The sequence below is a fragment of the Sorex fumeus genome, unplaced genomic scaffold (genome assembly GCF_029834395.1).
Source record: "Sorex fumeus unplaced genomic scaffold, SorFum_2.1 ptg000195l, whole genome shotgun sequence".
NCBI classification, from domain to species: domain Eukaryota; kingdom Metazoa; phylum Chordata; class Mammalia; order Eulipotyphla; family Soricidae; genus Sorex; species Sorex fumeus.
The window spans coordinates 1,305,329-1,319,743 of NW_026606252.1; the positions used below are offsets into that span (position 1 = coordinate 1,305,329).

General features: G+C 57.1%; 1 protein-coding gene across 1 annotated transcript; it reads right to left on the reverse strand.

Moving 5' to 3' along the window:
- Window positions 1–945: 945 nt before the first annotated feature.
- On the reverse strand, window positions 946–12,535 carry SHCBP1L (SHC binding and spindle associated 1 like). The gene is made up of 10 exons (XM_056108154.1): window positions 12,172–12,535; window positions 11,242–11,391; window positions 9,303–9,511; window positions 7,728–7,814; window positions 7,046–7,264; window positions 5,794–5,899; window positions 5,243–5,396; window positions 3,862–4,112; window positions 2,590–2,712; window positions 946–1,197 (listed from the first exon to the last, which is right to left on the reverse strand). Exons 1-10 carry the CDS (start codon window positions 12,481–12,483, stop codon window positions 946–948), a joined length of 1,863 nt encoding a protein of 620 aa, XP_055964129.1. The 5' UTR covers window positions 12,484–12,535.
- Window positions 12,536–14,415: the final 1,880 nt, after the last annotated feature.

Here is a 14,415-nt window from a genome sequence, read left to right on the forward strand (position 1 = left end):
GCCTTTTGTTTATTAGCACGGTAGGAAATAAAGTATGACGCTGAACACTGGCCCTCGAGCTGATTGCTGTCTTAAACGTGAGGAAGATTTTACTTCCTGCATCAAAATTAAAAGGATGCCCAGGGCTGGAGTGAGAGCACAGCGGGGAGGGCGTTCGCCTGGCACAGGGCTACCGAGGTTCGCTCCTCAGCATCTCCTAGGAACACAAGTGTCAACTAGGGCTAAACCGTTTGACTTTGCCTTCGAGAGCAGAAATTCTCAGACTCGCTATTGTTTCCAGGGTAGACGATAGAATTCACTTTTTTAAAGAAATTTTTTCTTACTGGGTTGGTAACTTTTTGTTTCAATAAAATTTGCCAGTGTCTAAGAACGTATTTAAGAATTCTTGGGTTCATTTTGGGATGGGCATTATTTTTGGTCTCCGACTTGATTGACAAAGTACTGGGCACAGTTTCACAGTAAAGGATCGGGGTCGGGCACTCACCGCGCACGCAGCTCCCCGGGGTCAAACCCCAGCACCCCTATGGTCGCCAGGAGTGAGCCCTTGGGCACAGCCAGGTGTGGCCCCAAAGAGTTAAATAACAGAAAAATCTGCTTCGCTGCCTCTCGTTTGTTTGCTGGGGATGGAGCCCACGATTCACCCAGAAGCTTGTATTCAACACGGAGCCCCAGAAATCTGAAGTCCAAAAACCAGTGTGGTCGGTGCATGCCGGGTAATCGGTAGGCACTGGGGGGCGGGGGGGGCGTTCGGGTGTGTGGGTGCCCTCCATTTTGAACAGTGGTACTTCCGGGAAGATGCGGGCCCCAACTTCCAACTGGAAGTGGAAGGATGTTTCTGGATGCCAACGGATGGCGCAGAAGCCAAGTCAGCACGCAGACGCCCAAACATGAGTGTATTTTAATGCAACAAGTGTACAGACGTGAGGCGCCCCCTCGCAGGACGCCTCAGCTCGTGACAATCCTGATGTCACCCTTGAGGTTGGCCTCGATCTTGTTGTTCTTCATCTCCAGGTTCAGGTTCTGCATCACCTTGGCCAGCGTCTTGGCCTCTTTCTTATCGCCGGAAGCGACCCCTTTGTCCAGGGCCTCTTCGGACACGACGAAGAACTGCTCGGCGGGCTGGAGGATGCTCACGCCGTAGCCGTTGTTGCTGTAAATGTGGTTGCGCGTCATCTTCAGCTTGGGGGCCGGGAGCACCTGTGGGGTTGGGCGGGAGGTCAGTTTTGCTGCCGTTTCTAAGGAAACAAGACGCGGGGGGGCATAAACCCCAGGGGGCTACGCTCACCTGCACCTTGCCCTCGGTGGCACGGAACCCGCCTGGCCAGGGGTACGCCCCCAACCCCACACATTTTCGTAAAATAATCGGAACCGGGGCTGGAGCATAGGACAATGGGTACAGCATTTGCCTTGCCAGGTTCGATCCCCTGCATCCCATGGGCTCCCCCAAGCACCACCAGGAGTGATTCCTGAGGGCAGAGCCAGGAGTCAGCCCTGAGCACCGCCAGGTGTGATCCAAAAAGCCCCCCTCCCCCAAAAAATCGAATTCTTATCCCTTGGTGCAGTGGTAAGTGCAGACCCTGTATGTATAGACCCGAGTTCAGTCCCTAGAAGTGTTCAGAAAATAGGAGTGGGATGGGTCCCCTGAGCACAGAGCCAGGAGTCAGCCCTGAGCACTGCCAGGTGTGGTCAAAGGGGAAGGAGCCCCTTTGTTATTGCAAGCCATTTGCTAAAACTTCAAGTTGATGACCGGTGTGATGGTAGAGTGAGAAGACACTTGCTTTGCACTCAGCCGACCTGGGTTTGATTCCCGGCATCCCATAGGGTCCCCTGAGCACAGTCAGGAGTTAAGCCCAGAGTACCACTAGGCATGACCCTGAAACAGATTCAAGAATTTGGGGGCTGGAGTGATAGCACAGTGGGGAGGGCGTTTGCCTTGCACGTGGCCAACCTGGATTCGATCCCCAGCATCCCCTAGGGTTCCCTGAGCACCGCCAGGAGTCAGCCCTGAGCATCGCCGGGTGTGACCCAAAAAGCAAAAACTAAAAATAAATTGGAATGACCAATTGTCAGACCAGAGAGGGAGGAGTCTCCAGGTTTGAGCACAGCCTCCTGCAGACCTGAGGTTGGATGCTGGCGGGGTGTGATCGGCCAAGCACCCCTGGGTGTAGTGGTCCTCAGCACCCAACCAACCTGCTAACCATTTCCTCTATTAAGACTCTATTAAGAAATAGCATTTCCTGTATTCCTGGAAACCTTGGTGGTCACATCCACACCCCAGAGCTGCCACCCAACTGAAAAGCTACTCCAGCCCGATAAAAAATATCGAACAGGGGCTGGAGAAATAGCACAGCGGGGAGGGCGTTGGCCTTGCACACAGCCGATCCGGGTTCGATTCCCAGCATCCCATAGGGTCCTCCGAGCACCGCCAGGAGTGATGGCTGAGTGCAGAGCCAGCACTCAGCCCCGAGCATCGCCGGCTGTGACCCCCCCAACCAAAAAAAAAATTCTTTAAGCAATGTTGAGTATATGCCCAATTCCATCAGCTTAATCATTGGCTGAATATATTTAAAATATATATATATATCATACCTTCATATTTACTCCCCCGACAGTGCTCTTCGAGCTGTCGGTGGTTCTGAGGTTATTGCAGTGGTGAATCTCATTCCTTTCCAGAACGGCTGTACTTCCGGGGTACAGCTCGACTCCCGCGCCCTGGGGAGACAGACAACAGCCTGGGAATCGGGGGGCTGGTGGGGAGGGCACTTGCCTTGCATACGGTTTGGGTGGTTGGATCTCCAGCCTCCCCCCCCCCATCCCCCAAGACCCCTCCAGGAGTGATCTCTGAGCACAGAGCCAGGAGTCAGCCCTGAGGGCAGGGCCCCAACTCCGAAAGGACGGGGTGGGGGAAGGAACTAGGACCCACACCACACACATCCCCCAGGATTCCTGCAAAATAGTGATTCTCCGCCATCTCCGCAACGGAGGATGTTCTGAAAGGCTGAAAACGGCAGGCCAGAGAGCGAGCAAAGAGGGGAGGGCATTTGCCTGGCACGCGGCCAACCCAGGTTCGATCCCCGGCATCCCAGAGGGTCCCCCGAGCACCGCCAGGAGTGATCCCTGAGAGCAGAGCCAGAAGAGACCCCTGAGCATCGCTGGCTGGGACCCAAAAAACAATGCGCGCTTTCCTCATACTCAGAACTACTTAGGAAGAATTGAAGGGGCTGGAGCGAGAGCACAGCGGGGAGGGCGTTTGCCTTGCACACAGCCCATCTTCGTTCGATCTCTGGCATCCCATAGGATACCCCCCAAGCACTGCCAGGAGTGATCCCTGAGTGAAGAGTCAGGAGTCAGCCCTGAGCATCGCCGGATGTGGCGAAGGAAGGAAGAAGGGAGGGAGGGAAGGAAGGAAGGTGGGAAGGAAGATGGGTGATAAGGGAAGGAAGGAAGGAAGGAAGGAAGGAAGGAAGGAAGGAAGGAAGGAAGGAAGGAAGATGGTTAGGAGGGAACGGAAGTAAGGAGGGAGGGAGGGAAAGAAGGAAGGAAGGAAGATGGTTAGGAAAGGAGGAGGGAAGGAAGATGGAAGGAAGGAAGGAAGATGGTTAGGAAGGAAGGAGGGAAAGGAGGGAGGGAGGAAGGAAGGAAGGAAGGAAGGAAGGAAGGAAGGAAGGAAGGAAGGAAGGAAGGAAGGAAGATGGTTAGGAAAGGAGGGAAAGGGGGAAGGAAGGAAGGTAGTTGGGAAGAAAGGGAGGGAGGGAGGGAGGAAGAGAACAGAGCCAGGATGCTCCCCTGAGCACTGTGGGGGGTGGCCCGAGCACCCAGGACACCGCCTCCGGTCACTGAGGCTCAGCCGCGAGGGCGCACCTGGGCGCCCGTGATCTCGCTGTCCGTGACGGTGAGCGCGGCGCCCGTGAGCACGCACACGCCCGTCCCTTCACACTTGAGCACGCAGTCCTGCAGCGTCAGGTGGCCCGACTCCACCACCACGATGCCGTCCACCGTCCCCTGCTGGATCAGCGACAGGTGCTCGAGCTTCACGTTCTCCGCCTTGGACACCACGAAACTGTCGTGGGACGGCTCCGATGTGATCACGATCTCCTCTCTCCTCCCCACGCCTGCGTGCAGGGAGAGACCCGGGGTGACGTCAGTGACCCATCCCCACCCGCCCAGGCTAAAGACACTTCATTATTACTAGGCTTGTTTCTGTACATTTGGGGGCCGTACCCAACAGTGCTCGGGCTCACCCAAAGTGCTCAGAGCTCACCAAACAATGCTTGTGCTCACCCCGACAGTGCTCAGGGAATCACCCAACCAGTGCTCAGGGCTTACTCCTGGCTCTGCACTGCAGGGCTTGGAACCAGGTGTGTTGCCAGGATCGAATCTGGGTCAACCTCATGCAAGGCAAATGACTTACCCACTATTGTCTCTCTCCGACCCAAAACCATTTTTTTTTTTTTTGCTTTTTGGGTCACACCTGGCGATGCTCAGGGGCTCCTCCTGGCTCTACACTCAGGAATCACTCCTGGCGGTGCTCGGGGGACCATAGGGGATGCTGGGAATCGAACCTGGGTCGGCCGCGTGCAAGGCAAATGCCCTACACGCTGTGCTACTGCTCCAGCCCCATTGTGGTCTTTTTGTTGTTGTTGTTGTTGTTGTTGTTGTTGTTGTTTTTTGCTTTTTGCTTTTTGGGTCACACCCGGCGATGCTCGGGGCTTACTCCTGGCTCATGCACTCAGGAATTCCTCCTGGCGGTGCTCGGGGGACCATATGGGATGCTGGGAATCGAACCCGTGTTGGCCATGTTGGCTGCGTGCAAGGCAAACGCCCTACCCGCTATGCTATCGCTCCAGCCCCCAAACCATGTTTTATAACGTAAAATTTGTTCATCAGAGGCCAGTATGAGAGAGGACAGGAGGGAGGATGTTTTCCTCGGATGCAGCTGACCCGGGTTCGGTTCCCGGCATCCCCTAGGGTCCCCCGAGCACCACAAGGAGTGATTCCTGCGTGCAGAGCCGGGAGTCAGCCCTGAACAATTCTAGCTCCCTCAAAAAAATAAATGAGATAGATTAGGGTCTGAGAGATTGTACAGCAGGGAGGGTGTTTGCCCTACACACAGCCGACCCGGGTTCGATCCCCAACATCCCATAAGGCCCCCCAGGCACCGCCAGAAGTGATCGCTGAGCACAGAGGCAGGAGTCAGCCCTGCGCACCACCAGGTGTGGACCCAAAGCAAACAGAGGGGAACCTTTTATCACGATGTCATCGGTCAGCAGGGCCAGATTGACAGCTTGGTATTCTCCCGGGAAGATGACCACAGTGTCGCCGCTGTAGCAGTTGTCCAGGGCCAGATCCAGATCATCGTGTTGTTGGAGAAGTGTGTCTGAAGACAAGTCCTTCACCTGAAAGGCAGACACGGAGACGGGGCCCCATCAGTGACCCGGGAAACGGGGCCGTCAGCCAGCACCTTCTTTGCCGTGGCTGGCTCGCCATAAATGTTGCATACAACGAGGAGAAAGGAGGACCAGTCCAGGGGCTGGAGCAGGAGCACAGCAGGGAGGGCGTCCGCCTTGCACACGTGGACCCGGGTTCAATCCCCGGCACCCCATAGGGCCCCCCGAGCACCGCCAGGAGTGATTCCTGAGCGCAGAGCCAGGAGTCAGCACTGAGCACTGTCAGACGTGACCCCAATCCACACAGGTGTGAAAATCAACCTCAAATAATCACCTTTTGTTATAGATTAAATGCATTTAGATTTCATATTTATTATGAACTAAAGCAGAATTGAGGGCAATTTACCATGTCCGTGGTCATCACTTTTGCCACAATATGTGTTATCGTCTTCCCAGAGTCTCGTTTTCCTTTTCTCCGCCTCAGAATTCTTGGAAAGAAAGGTCCATGAACTCTAAATGGGGAAAAAAAGCACATACTTAAGATGCAAGGGAAATAAATTAGGGCACTCAGGTGAAAAAGGTTCCACCCTCTACTTGTTTAGAAAACCAACGCTTGGTTCGAAGCAGGCCTGGGGAGTAGGTTTCATTCATGTCAGCTACTTTTTTTTTTTTTTTTGCTTTTTGGGTCCCGCCCAGCGATGCTCAGGGCTGACTTCTGGCTCTGCACTCAGGAATCACTCCTGGCGGTCCCACACAATTCTTCACGCGGCTGATTCTGGTTCAATCTCTGGCATCCCACTGGGTCCTCTAATCACCGCCAGGAGTGATCGCTAAGTGCAGAACCAAGGGTCAGCCCTGAGCATCGCCGGTTTGGACCCCCCCCCCCAAAAAAGAAAAAAGAAAGATCCAGACAGGGGGGTTGAAAGGAGCTGTAAGTTCAGGAGCCAGACAATATCATAGTGGGGTTGCTGGCCTGGCCTTGCTCATTTTCGACTCAGGTTCGATTCCCAGCAACCCATAGGGTTCCCCAAACCTCACCAGGAGTGATTCCTGAGAGCAGGAGTCAGCCCTGAGACCACTGGGTGTGGCCGAAAAATCAATAAACCAATAAACATGGAAAGGACTAGGTTTTTGAGATTTTTTTTTCCCCTCTCCCCTCCAAAAAAAAAAAAAGGATTTCTGCAAATTGCACTAATAGAAAAAAATTTCCACGGAGTAGACAGTGCAGTACATAGGGTTGATCCCTCCACACAATCTGGTCCCCTGAGTCAAGCCAGGTGTAATCCCTGAGCACCGGCCGGGTATCGAACCTGAGACAAACAGAATAATGATTTCCAGTATTGGCAATTGCCAAGTGTGCTTTTTTCCAAACCAGTTGGACATTGAATGTTTCCATCGGGGTAAGCTATAGGACAAGAAAAAAGAAATGACGGGGGCCGGAGCAATAGTCCAGCAGGGAGGGCATTTGCCTTGCACATGGCCGACCCGGATTCGATCCCCAGCATCCCACAGGGTCCCCTGAGCACCGCCAGGAGTGATTCCTGAGTGCAGAACCAGGAGGAACCCCTGAGCATCGCCGGATGTGACCCAAAAAGAAAAAAAATTAAAGAAATGAACTACATCATCTTGCTGCTTCCAAGGGGCCGGTGGCATGTTACCGGAGTCGAAGATCTTCCCACATCTTCAGTAACCCGCAGAGCATGACGATCTCGTAGTATTTCTTCCAGCATTCGACGGCCTCCGTCGCCGAGGGGTCTTCCTTGATGTTGCTCTGATACTCAATGAGCTCAACGCGCTTGTTCTTGTATTTATCCAAAGTCTTTTTAAAACGCTGTGCAATCGGCCCGGGGATGGTCCCGTCCTGAATATCACACCACCTGCAAGAGGTCTACATGGTTAACAGGGTTCGCCCTGGACCCTGTGTGGGTGCAGTTTTGGTGGGTTTATTATTTATTTATTTATTTATTTATTGCTTTTTGAGTCCCACCCGGCGATGTTCAGGGCTTACTCTGGGCAGTGCTCAGGGGACCACATGGGGTGTCAGGGATCGAACCCGTCTCCGCCGTGTGCAAAGCAAACACCCCTACTCCCAGCGTTTGCTGTAGTATCACTCTGGCCTCTATAGGCTCATTTTAACTGACACTTTTTTTTTTCTTCTTGGGTCCCACACGGTGATGCTCAGGGCTGACTCCTGGCTCTGCACTCCGGAATCACTCCTGGCGATGCTCGGGGGACCCTATGGGGTGCTGGGGATCGAACCCAGATCGGCCACATGCAAGGCCAACACCCTCCCCGCTGTGCTCTCACTCGGGCCAACGAGTGCATTCTAATGGTACTTACAAATTAATTCTCTCTTCAATCAGAGCAGTGTAATTCTCACAACTTTCTTCGTCATCCCAGTCGCGCCAAAGAAAGTCATAAAAAAATCTGCGAGGAAATTACATCAAGATGAGAGAGGGACGTTGAGAACTAGCCCGTGCCATGGTTAGAATGAAAGGGACATTCTGGAGTCGAAGCGATAGGACAGCGGGGAGAGCATTGGCCTTGCACGTGGCCGACCTGGGTTCGATCTCCGGCATCCCATTAGGGTCCCCCGAGCACCGCCAGGAGTGATTCCTGAGTGCAGAGCCAGGAGCCAGCCCTGAGCATTTTCCGAGCCAGGAATAACCCCTGTGCATCGCCGGGTGTGACCCAAAAAGAAAAAAAAAAGATTCTAAAAATTGAATTTATCTTGAGGGCAGGGGGTGAGACTTTGGGTTACACGTAACGGTGCTCAAGGCTTAGTGCTCAGACTGTGTCTGTGCTCAGGGATCACTCCCAATGGGGCTCAGAGCTGGATCATACCCAGGTTGGCCGCATTCAAGGCGAAAGCCCTACCCTTTGTATTCTATCTGCTTTAGCTTTTAGGTATTTTTAGTTCTTTTGTTTGTTTTATTTGGGGTCCACACCTGGCGATGCTCAGGACTGACTCCCGGCTCTGCACTCAGGAATCACTCCTGGCGGTGCTCGGGGGACCCTAGGGGATGCCGGGGATCGAACCCGGGTCGGCTGTGTGGAGGGCAAACACCCTCCCAGCTGTGCTATCGCTCCAGCCCCTCTGGCCTCTCTTTCAGGTATTTCAGTGCATTTTTCTTGAAGTATGATTGTAAAATCTAGGTACCGAATTTCATGTTTTCTCACCAAAGAAATAAAATATAAATCAAATTTGTCTGTGGAAGGGGCTGGAGCAATAGCACAGCGCGTAGGGCATTTTCCTTGCACGCGGCCAACCTGGGTTCGATTCCCAGCATCCCATATGGTCCCCTGAGCACCACCAGGAGTGATTCTTGAGTGCAGAGTCAGGAGTAACCCCTGTGCATCACCAAGTGTGACCCCAAAAAAAATTGTCTGTGGAGGGAGACATTGAAAATACAGTAACGGTCCCCCAAATATTCTATATTCAGAGCTTCTTTCATATTGTCCTAATTTGTAAAAACAAATCCCAATGCATCTGGTATTTCTGATATTTTTGAATGTGAAAAATTAAAAAATTTTTTTTGCTTTTTGCGTCACACCGGTGATGCTCAGGGGTTCCTCCTGGCTCTGCACTCAGGAATCACTCCTGGCGGTGCTTGGGGGACCCTATGGGATGCCGGGGATCGAACCTGGGTCGATTAAAGGGCCAGACAAATGCCCTCCCCGCTGTGCTACTGCTCCAGCCCAAATATAACGCATTTGTATCACTACTATTGCTACAGACTTTGCATGCAGGCGACTTGGGTTACTCCCCTGAACCACTTGGTCCCCCCAAAGCATTGGCTATTCCCATTATCCATCGTGGGTGGGGTCCTAGCATTGAGCTTCTTGGGCTCGTCCTTGGGGCCCAGGGCCTCCCTGAGCACTGCTCGGGGGACCGGAAATGAACGGACTCAGGACCTGACAACTTCCAGAGCCAAGGCGATATCCTGGGTGTCCTGCCCGTCCACGGGGTACACCTCCAGCAGGGGGACGCTGTGTTCTAGCTCCTTCAGAATCTCATCCACGAGTTTCCTGGGAATATTGGCAATGTTGGACGAGAAGGGCTCGGCCACGGAAACGGTGACTTTGAAGCAACAGGACGAGCTGTGGCAGGGTTTGCAGGTCACCTAAGGATGGACATCAAGTCAGCGTCACTCTGGGCCCTCGGCCCGGGTGGACGCTCCCTGGGAAGGCGCTTCCTCCACACGCTTCCTGCTTCCTCTGAGAAGCAACCGATAGGCTCGTTACTGCCCCACATAAATGAAAAAAAACTCATGAGAAATCGCGATTTAGGGGCTGGAGGTATAAGAGCACAGCGGGGAGGGCGTTTGCCTGGCATGTGGCCGACCCGGGTTCAATCCCCAGCATCCCATAGGGTCCCCCGAGCACCGCCAGGAGTAATTTTTGAGTGCAGAGCCAGGATTAACCCCTGTGCATTGCCGGGTGTGACCCAAAAAAGAAAACAAACAAATAAAAATGAACAAATCCTGGATTCTGTCTCATCTCTATCAGTTTATTGCTCTCTGCGGAGCCCCGCCCACCTCCAGGGAAGGCCCCGCCCTCCGGAGCCCGCCCCCTACACCCTTGGCCTATCCTGAGCTGCGTTTCTCTCTGAGCCCCTCCCACCCCAGGCAGGCCCCGCCCTCTGTAGCCCCGCCCCCATGCACCCTTGGCCTATCCTGAGCTGTGCTTCTCTCGGAGCCCCGCCCACCTCCAGGCAAGCCTCGCCCCCTGCACCCTTGGCCTATCCTGAGCTTCGCTTCTCTCGGAGCCCCTCCCACCTCCAGACCAGGCCCCGCCCTCCTGAGCCCGCACCCTGCCCCCTTGGCTTATCCTGAGTTGCGTTTCTCTCGAATCACCTCCCACCTTCAGGGAAGGCCACGCCCTCCGGAGCCCCGACCCTCCGTCCTTGGCCTATCCTGAGCTGCGCTTCTCTCGGAGCCCCTCCCGCCTCCAGGCCAGGCCCCGAACCCCCGAAGCCCGGGCCGGAACAAATCCTGGATTCCATCTCATCTTTATCAGTTTCTGCGGAGCTCCGCCCACCTCCAGGCAGGCCCCGCCCTCCTGAGCCCCGCCCCTTGCACCCTTGGCCTATCCTGAGCTGCGATGCACAGAGGTTACTCCTGGCTCATACACTCAGGAATCATTCCTGATGGTGCTCCCGGGATCCTCTGGGATGGGATCCTATGAGCTGGGCTTCTGTCGGAGCCCCTCTCACCTCCAGGCAGCCCCCCTTCCGTCCTGCAAAGCCCCACCGCCTGCACCCTTGGCCTATCCTGAGCTGCGCTTCTCTCAGAGCCCCGCCCAGCTCCAGGCCAGGCCCCTCCCCTCGGAGCCCTGCTCCCTGCACCCTTGGCCTATCCTGAGCTGCGCTTCCCTCGGAGCCCCTCCCACCTCCGGGGTAGGTCCCGCCCCAGAACCCCGCCCACTGCATCCTTGGCCTATCCTGAACTGCGCTTCCCTCGGAGCCCCTCCCACCTCCAGACCAGGCCCCGCCCCTTACATCCTTGGCCTATCCTGAGCTGCGCTTCCCTCGGAGCCCCTCCCACCTCCGGGGTAGGCCCCGCCCCAGAACCCCGCCCCCTGCACCCTTGGCCTATCCTGAGCTGCTCTTCTCTCAGAGCCCCGCCCAGCTCCAGGCCAGGCCCCGCCCCTCGGAGCCCCGCCCCCTGCACCCTTGGCCTATCCTGAGCTGCGCTTCTCTCAGAGCCCCGCCCACCTCCAGGCCAGGCCCTGCCCCCGGAGCCGGGGCCCCGCCCGCCAAGGCTGCTCCTCCGCCCCCCACGCCCCCGACCCGGTGCCCACACCCGCGCCCCCTGGTCTCCAGAGAACAGCGATGAGGCAAAAACTCATTCACCTCTACCAGGATGCCAACAAAGGGGATAGACGCTTCCTCGTATTTCACGAAGAACAGCTCGGGGTTCGTCTTCCACACGCCCAGCCACTTGTCCTTAAACTTCAGCTTCTCCGAGAGGTATTTGCTCATGGCGTCGTCAGCATCTTCGGCCTGGCCAAGGGAAAACGCGTGTGTGTGGCGCCAGGTTAGAGCAGGTGCTCTGAGGAGACCTGCGTTACTGGGGAGGGCGCGGGCCTGGCACGGGGTGGACCCGAGTTCGATCCCCGGCGTCCCACAGGGTCCCCCAAGCACCGCCAGGAGTGATCCCTGAGTGCAGAGGCAGCAGTCAGCTCTGAGCATCGCTGGGTGGGACCCACCCCCCAAAAGGAAAACAAGGAAACAAACAAACAAAGACATTCTAGAAATTGGACTTATCTTGAGGGCAGGGGGTGAGAGTTTGGGTCACATCTAAGGGTGCTCAAAGCTGAGTGCTCAGGCTGTGTCTGTACTCAGGGACCACTCCCCATGGGGCTCAGAGCCAGGGGTCAGCCCTGAGCACCCCCGGGTCACTGGGCTTTGGTCACTGGCTACCAGAAGAGGGGCCGGCTGGTGACCTAGGCTGGACACCCGCGCTGACCCGCTGCATGCTGGCCACTGCATGCTGGACGCCTGAGCTGGGTTGCAGCTGCACTGGCCACTGCATGCTGGACGCCTGAGCTGGGTTGCAGCCCGGCTGGCCACTGCATGCTGGACGCCCGAGCTGGATTGCAGCTGCACTGGCCATTGCATGCTGGACGCCCGAGCTGGGCTGCAGCCCCACTGGCCACTGCCTGCTGGACGCCCGCGCTGGGCTGCAGCCGCACTGGCCACTGCATGCTGGACGCCCGCGCTGGACTGCAGCCTCGCTGGCCACTGCATGCTGGCCTCCCGCGCTGGCCGGGCAGCGGTCACCTTGCAGCCCTGCAGCACCTCGTCGCAGTACAGCGCCACCTTCTCGTCGCGCCACATGCCCCGCATGGGGGACAGGCACACGGCGGGCAGCGGCCGCGCCTCCCCGGCCTCCTCCCCGGCCGCCTCCCCGGCCGCCTCCCCTTCCACGTCCTCGTCCTCCTCGGGCACCGCCTCCAGCTCGTCGGGGCCCGCGCCCGGGCCCAGCTGCAGCCGCCGCCGTGGGCCGTCCCGGGCCGCCCGCGCCTTCACGGGTCGCGGCGAAGCCACCACCGAGCGCACCGGGGACGCGGGCCCGCCCGGCACGGCCGCCATCGCCCGGCCGTTAGCAACGGGCTGGCTCGAGGGCCCACGGGCTGCCGGGGTCCGAGGCGCGGGGACCCTAGGAGCGGCTGCGGCGGGCGGAGCCCGGGCTCCCGGGGCGGGGCCTGACCTGGAGGTGGGAGGGGCTCTGAGGGAAGCGCAGCTCAGGATAGGCCAAGGATGTAAGGGGCGGGGCCTGGTCTGGAGGTGGGCGGGGCTCCGAGAGAAGCGCAGCTCAGGATAGGCCAAGGATGCAGTGGGCGGGGCTCCGGGGCGGGGCCTGACCTGGAGGTGGGAGGGGCTCTGAGAGAAGCGCAGCTCAGGATAGGCCAAGGATGCAGGGGGCGGGGCTCCGGGGGCCGGGCGTGACCTGGAAGTGGGAGGGGCTCCGAGGGAAGCGCAGCTCAGGATAGGCCAAGGATATAAGGGGCGGGGCCTGGTCTGGAGGTGGGTGGGGCTCCGAGGGAAGTGCAGTTCAGGATAGGCCAAGGATGCAGTGGGCGGGGCTCTGGGGCGGGGCCTGGTCTGGAAGTGGGGCGGGGCTCCGAGGGAAGAGCAGCTCAGGATGGGCCAAGGGTGCAGGGGGCGGGGCTCTGCTGTAGGCGGTGCTCCGAGGGGAGGGGCGGGGCACTGTGGGCAGGGACTATGGGCACTGTGGGCTGGGCTTTGATTGGGGCGGGGCTTCACACGTAAGGGTGGGGCATTATGGGCAGAGACCTAGGGCACTGGGGGCGGGGCTCTGCTTGGGGAGGGGCTCCAAGGGAAGGGGTGGGGCGCTGTGGGTGGGGCTCTCGTGTGAATGGGGAACCTGTGGGCGGGGCTCTAAAGGAGGGTGGGGCGCTGTGGGCGGGGCTAAGACGAAGGGGCGGGGCTCTGGAGGGGATTAGGGGTGATGGGCGGGGCTATCGTGGAAGGGGCGGAGCTTTGGGGGAAATTGGTGGGCCGGGTTCTGGAGGAAATTGGGGGGCTGTGGGCGAGGCTACTGTGGAAGGGGCAGGGCTCTGAGGGTCCTGGAGGCTCCACCTCCCCAGGCCCCCAGGGAGAGGGCTGGTCTGATTTCAGGTCTCTGTTCTGGGGCTCACTTTTCTTTTTCAAATTTAATTTAATTTTTTTTAATGAATCACCGTGAGATACAGATACAGGCTTTCATGTTTGAGTTTCAGCCATACAATGACAGAACCCCCATCCATCCCTCCACCAGTGCCCAGTCCCCACCACCAATGTCCCAGGATCCCCCTCCTCCCCTCCCCCGCATCCCAGCCCTCCCCATGCCTCCATGGCAAACAATTTCTGGGGCTCCCTTTCACAGGAAAGGTAATTACATGAGCTCAGCGGAATCTGTGCTTGGCCTGCAGGAGGTCACTGCTCTGTCCCCAGCCCTGCATGGTCCCGCGTACTCCAGGGGCACCCCTGGGCCAGGTCCCAGGCTCCAGCACCCAGAGTTTACTGCAGCCGTGCATGAGGCTTGTTACCGTTAATATTAAAACAATTAATATTGGGGGCTGGAGTGATAGCACAACAGGGAGGGCGTTTGATCCCCGGCATCCCAATCGGGTCCCCTGAGCATCGCCAGGAGTGATTCCTGAGTGCAAAACCAGGAGTCAGCCCTGAGCAATCCCGAGTATGACTCAAAAAGAAAAAAAAAAGGACGGGAGAGAGTGGGAGAAGCCTGTGGAAACCTTTGTTCCCTCCTTAGAGTGTGCAGGAGACCCATCGACCCGCTCTGTGGGCGTCTCTTCAACCTATTTTATTGCATTCTTTATTTTATCTGGCAGCGGGCAAAGTTTGCTTAGTCAGAAGCCTCTGCAGATAAGAGCAGAATTCCACCTCCCTCTCCCCACGTCCATTTTCTTCCCCCGCCACTTTTTTTTTTTGGCTTTCTGGGTCACACCTGGCAATGCACAGGGGTTACTCCTGACTCATGCACTCAGGAATTACTCCTGG